This window comes from Osmerus mordax, chromosome 5 (assembly GCF_038355195.1).
Source record: "Osmerus mordax isolate fOsmMor3 chromosome 5, fOsmMor3.pri, whole genome shotgun sequence".
NCBI classification, from domain to species: Eukaryota; Metazoa; Chordata; class Actinopteri; order Osmeriformes; family Osmeridae; genus Osmerus; species Osmerus mordax.
The window spans coordinates 2,290,679-2,296,941 of NC_090054.1; the positions used below are offsets into that span (position 1 = coordinate 2,290,679).

A 6,263-nucleotide genomic window follows, 5' to 3' on the forward strand; every position below is an offset into this window, starting at 1 on the left:
CCTGCATAGGCTCTGTAGTGGTAGCTAGTGGAAACAAACGATTCGTTCATTTCTCGACTCGGTCTTTCTACGAGTCTTTGGATCATTTTTCACGTGACCTGCATAGGCTCTGTAGTGGTAGCTAGAGCAAACAAACGATTCGTTCATTTTCCGACTCGGTCTTTCTACGAATCTTTGGATCCTTTTTTCACGTGACCTGCATTGTATTTTTTAGTAGAGGAAACAGTTACCTCATTCCCTTTCGCGTGGCCGCTGTTTTAGTAAGACGTGAATGATATTCGCTCAAGTCATCATACTGACTGGTTTTGTTATTTTCACTTTACATTTTACACTTACAGTTTAGTGCAGTGTAATTGTTTGCCGTGATAATTAAATGCTAGTGTGATAATAAATGACCAAATCATACAAACTGTCATGATACATTATTTTAATGCAGGAATTTCCTTTAAAATAGTATCTGCTGGTGCACATGTCATGCACTAACCTACATGAGAATATGATACGTATTTGCAGTGGACGGATAGCCCCCCCCCCCCCCCCCCCCCGTTGAAATGAACGAATGACTCGAAAAAAGATTCGTTCATTTTACTGAACGAGATTCAAAGAACCGAATCAGTAAAATGATCCGAACTTCCCATCACTACCATCAATGCCTGGACCAAGACGGCACCGCACGTCTCCCTTTGTTCTTCTCTCACTCTCTCAACCTTCAGAACCACAACCCCCCCTGTCACAATAAAAGCCCACAAGAAAATACCTTACACAATTAACGTATTCCAAGAAAACAGCTCTCGATCTCATAAGAATGGCAAGTGAAAGCAGAGACGCAGACTCAGCGACTACATCTGATGCCCCTTTCTTATTTTTTGCACACAGTCTGATAAAAATTCAGACAGTAAAAATCTCACCTTTCTGTGCAAATTGTGTCTTCCTGCGCTGAAAAAGCAAGTCCGGACGTCAGCCTCATCTGCATCTAATTTCAAACGGCGTGTGAAGCTGAAGCACCCAGCCACCCTAAAAAGTTTTCTCCAAGTAATTGAAATTGTTGTCCTCTGTCCACACATTTATTTTATAAATGTAAATGATAGAATTTAAGGTCTAGCCTAATATTTGGTTTCATAGCAAGGCATAGCACTATGAATTGTTGTGCCTTATGTTTGCATGGAATGAATAAATAAACAGGCAAAATTAGCAATAATTCAAAAAAATACAAAAAAAACATTTATTTGGCGAATTGATACATATGACGTAGCCTACAGTTTAAGGCAAGGAGTGGTGATGGATAAAGTTCTTTAAAAACAAGTTAAGACTTTCATTCTCACTTTCCATCTTAAAACTATGAACTGAACTATGAACTAGTTCAGAATTTAAATGGTGAACTATGAACGTGAACTATTCATGTTTACTTGTATGAACTGAACTTAGAACTAGTTCATGAGAGGTATGAACTTGCACATTTACATTTACATTTAGTCATTTAGCAGACGCTCTTATCCAGAGCGACTTACAGTAAGTACAGGGACATTCCCCCGAGGCAAGTAGGGTGAAGTGCCTTGCCCAAGGACACAACGTCAGTTGGCATGACCGGGAATCGAACTGGCGACCTTCGGATTACTAGCCCGACTCCCTCACCGCTCAGCCACCTGACTCCTGCACAACGCTTGATGTTTAGGAGCAGGGTAAATTTTTCAGTCACACAATCTGATTATTCCCACAGACAAGCACAGCCAAAGCAACGGAATGAATGTGAGAGCACTTGGGATTTTTTATATAAACTGTCTGACTGCACAAAGCAGGTCTTTATCATGGGCGCTGAGAAATGGAAAAAGCCCAGTCTGCATGTGATCCTCAGTGGTAGGTCCAACAATCCCAGAGTTGTGTAACTCCTGAAGAGTGAACAGGGCCTGCCTCTTGTCCTCCGCCTCCTAGAAAACAGTGAATGGCGCTTCTGTTCTGACGCATTCCATGAAGAGCACAACATCTGGGAACGTCATCAGGAAAACCAAGGGCATCGTTCCCCCGTTTCCTGAGCAGTTCCTCCACCAGGGCCGCGTCTGCAAGCTCAAGGTAAAACCGCATCACAAAACCAGGGGATCTGCTTGGATGGGGATTGGAGAGAGGGTTGGGGTGGGGGTGGGGGGGAGGCGTGAAATATCTCAAATAGAAATGTCAAAAAGCTGTTTTGATGCATGAGATGATTTAATTAGAGGAACAGACTCATTAGCATTGTGGGTGGAAGGAGACTTAGAAGTGCTGTGATAAAGCATGCAGCTTGAAGAGTAAATCTTGATGCACTGTGGCTTTTATGGCAAGCAGGCGTTTTCCAGAAGCTACTTGTTAAGACTTGGAAACGATAAGGTGCTTTCATATTTATTATATTCTTCTTCAACTTTCAACCATTCTGATTGTATGCCTTTGAAAGTTAGCTGTATAGTAATATGGAGAAATATAGAGGATGTTTTTATTTTCTATTTATTTTACTCGAGGCATACACTTTCAAAAACCCATTGATAATAATAATAATAATAAGACTTTATTTATATAGCACATTTCATACAAGAATTGCAGCTCAAGGTGCTTTACATAAAATCAATAAAAACAATAATACAAGTGATAAAAGTAATAAAAGCCTTCTGAACACAGGCTGCAGTCTTTGCGGGAATAATGCTCACAGCATTATCTGTTTGTTATCTGTACCTTCTCTGTTGAGAATTACTGTGTAAAATCAACTTAGTCTTCTCCTCCTTGCTGTAATTATTTGTCACACCAGCACCAGTGAGCCTTAACAAGTGGTTGTGCTTTAGTATCTACTTTGCATAGAAACCATCCAGATTTTCCATGGCAGTAATGGCTGAGTGTTTGTGAATTAAAAGGCCTAATCCCTTTTAAATCTCCTTCTATCCTGCTTCATTGCTCTCCATCGCCCAGCGTTGGTGGACATACTTGGGTGGGTGGTGTCTCCCAGCCCTGTCACACTGAGCTGGAGGTGGGCTGTCTCACAGCGACACCGCACCATGCACCCAGACGCTGCTTCACGCAGAACTGAGGCTGTACGAGCATCTGTATCTGAGAGCGTTGAGGTTGTTGTGATTTTTTAGTTGATGATAATCTGTGTGTTTTTGAGGACTCTTGTATCGAGCACTGTCTGAGTGTGTGATGGGGCAAAGAGAGAAAGAGGGAGGTAGAGAGAGGTAGAGAGAAGTAGAGAGAGAAAGGTAGAGAGATGGAGAGAGGAAGAGAGAGAGCCAGACAGCCAGAGAGACCGTCTTAGAGCTTCGGTCTTCTCCATCCATGTGCCGCTCTCAACACCAGTGGTTCTGATGGTCTGTGTCTGATTGTACTTGTGATGTTGAAAATTGGATGGAAATGTAGTAGTATACCACAAAACAACTTTACAATCTCTCTCTCTCTCTCTCTCTCTCTCTCTCTCTCTCTCTCTCTCTCTCTCTCTCTCTCTCTCTCTCTCTCTCTCTCTCTCTCTCTCTCTCTCTCTCACACTCACTCACTCACTCACTCTCTCTCACACTCACTCACTCACTCTCTCTGTGTCTCGCTGGATGTTCTGGTATCGAAACAATGTACTGTATGGAAAAGATGATTACTGTAAGATGCAAAAATTCATGCGCAGGGCTTGATGTGGTGGTGGAAGACAGTCACTTTTTGAATGATGATAACATGTTATTACTCTTCTTCGAATGTTAACTAGAAGTGGGAATTGTCCAAATTCAGCTGTGGATGAATTATTGGTAGTTTTCCACTGGAGTCTGAGGATACTTGTGCCGAGATCTGTGTGAAGTTTTGATGGTTTTTATCCCATTTGTCAAACTCTTGCTATCTTGGTGGACCCCACACTTCACTACCACACAGTGCAAATATGTTTTATTGTTGATTTGATTATTTTCAACAATGATCTAATTGGATTATTTAAATGAATATATTGTTGTATAGTATACAATGCTCTACTGGTTTTGTCCTGAAGCTCATTTACAGCCATGTTCAAATGGCCTGTAGACCCAAACATGTAGGTATGTGTGTTCAATGTCAGTGGAGCCCAGTAAGAAAGTGGATCTGAGGGCCCAGGTCTGGGACAGTTACTCGCTTGATCCAGGTGTTCTTGTGGTTCTTATTTAATTTTAAAAAGAAATACCAGGTTGTCAAAAAAAAAGGCTTTGATTTCTGAAGGACTTCAGAATGAAACCTGGGGCCTTTGATTGATCTAACATAGTCCCTCCCTCCCTCCCTCCCTCTCTCTCTCTCTCTCTCTCTCTCTCTCTCTCTCTCTCTCTCTCTCTCTCTCTCTCTCTCTGCCCTCCCTCCCTCTCTCTCTCTCAGTTCAGTTCAGAATGCTTTATTGGCATGACAGTTCGGGTTGAGCAGTATTGCCAAAGCAGTCCATATTGAATGGACATTTTAACATATATATCATAACATTTTACAAGGAGTCTAACAATAATAATACGGCAAAATAACGATAACTTAGTAAGTTGAGGACTGTAGAAACGTTACAGATAAATGCATGTTATAGTAAGATATAGAAAGGTTTTAACAGTCATACAAGGTTGATTCACTGTCCCTCAGGTTGTGACATTTAGATACATATCTAGCGGCAAGGCTTGCAGTAGGCCCTTCGCCCAGAGATATCCTTAATTTCTCATTTATGTCAAGTTCTGTGTAGTTTACAATTAACTGGTTACATTTTTCCAGATATTGATCTCTTATACTTTCATACTTGTAACACTTAAGTAGTAAATGTTTTTCTGTTTCAATTTCCCCTGATGTACAGTGCCCACAGATTCTGTACTCTTTAGGTTACCATGTTTTTTTATGTCTTCCTTTTTCGATTGCAAGGGTGTGGTCACTCATTCTGTATTTTGTGAGAAGCTGTCTTTGCTTTATGTCCTTGACAATATATAGGTATTCAGCCATTTCATATTTTCTATTTAGGCCCCGATAGCAGTCTTATTTGTTTTGTGTCTTGGTTTCTTTTTCCCAGTGTTCTAGGTAGGAGTTTTTGTTTTCTGTTGTGATTAGTTTTATTCTGTTTGGTGTTAGTAAAGGGGAAGGAGGTGTGCCGGGCGGTACCTGGTTTGTTAGTCTCATAACCAGCTGGCACAGGGGGCTCCTCTCAGGGTTACCTTCATGGACTGCAAGGGCTTTAGAGTGGAGGGTTTCCTCAGGACTGGATTTTAAATGGGTGTAAAATTTTAATGATCTTTTCTGGATTTCTAATGTTAGTGGGAATCGGCCTAATTCTGCACGACATGCGTTTGTGGGGGGTTTTCTTTGAATATTTAATATATTTCGACAGAAGTCAGCATGTAGAGTCTCTATTGGGTGCTTTTCCCAATTGTTGAAGTCTAGACGGCTGAGTGGGCCCCATATCTCACTTCCGTAGAGAGCAATAGGCTTGATGACGCTGTCGAATATTTTACACCAGATATTAATTGGGATGGTTATTTTATAAAATCTTTGTTTTATTGCATAGAAAGCTCTACAAGCTTTTTCTTTAAGTGCATTTACTGCCAAGCGGAAGCTACCACACGCTGTCATTTGTAGGCATTTGTTTGTTTCCCAGTGTGAATATGTGCCTCTTTTCCTGACACTTGGGCTTTTTTTGTATGACCATGATTGTAGTATTTTTTGTATTGACTTCCATGGCCCAATTTTGGCAGTATTCTTCCAGTAAGGCCAGTTGCTGTTGTAGCCCTTCTTTTGTGGGTGACATCAGAACCAGATCATCTGCGTAAAACAGGGATTTGATTTCTGTGTCATGGAGAGGGAGGCCGGGTGCAGTTGATTGTTCAAGGGTCTCTGCTAGTTGACTGATAAATATATTAAATAGAGTGGGGCTTAGGTTACAACCCTGGCGGACACCCCTCTTTTGAGAGAAAGAATTTGTGTGTTGGTCTCTTTTTAATACTGCATTTGTTGCCTGAGTACATAGATTTGATTATGTCAAATGTCTTCCCTCCAATGCCACATTGGAGGAGTCTGTAGTAGAGTAACCCTCTCTCTCTCTCTCTCTCTCTCTCTCTCTCTCTCTCTCTGTCTCTCTCTCTCTCTCTCTCTCTCTCAATTCAATTCAATTCAGCTTTATTAGCATGACAGTCATTTCAATCGTATTGCCAAAGCAAGAGCAAGACGCACAATAACAGACAACCATACATCAACAACACCATTCAAAAACAACATAAGGAACAACAGTCTGTATCGTCCGGAACATGTGGTAACAACAAAGTGTCAAGAACAGAAAACAACAAATC

At 41.2% G+C, this 6,263-nt stretch overlaps 1 protein-coding gene across 1 annotated transcript in view; it reads left to right on the forward strand.

The window, feature by feature from the left end:
* The window catches only part of mlip (muscular LMNA-interacting protein), a 51,802-nt gene that overhangs the window by 14,481 nt on the left and 31,058 nt on the right, over window positions 1-6,263 (forward strand). Inside the window, 1 exon segment of the mRNA XM_067236352.1 lies at window positions 1,930-2,067. Within this exon segment, the coding sequence (XP_067092453.1) occupies window positions 1,930-2,067 (138 nt within the window).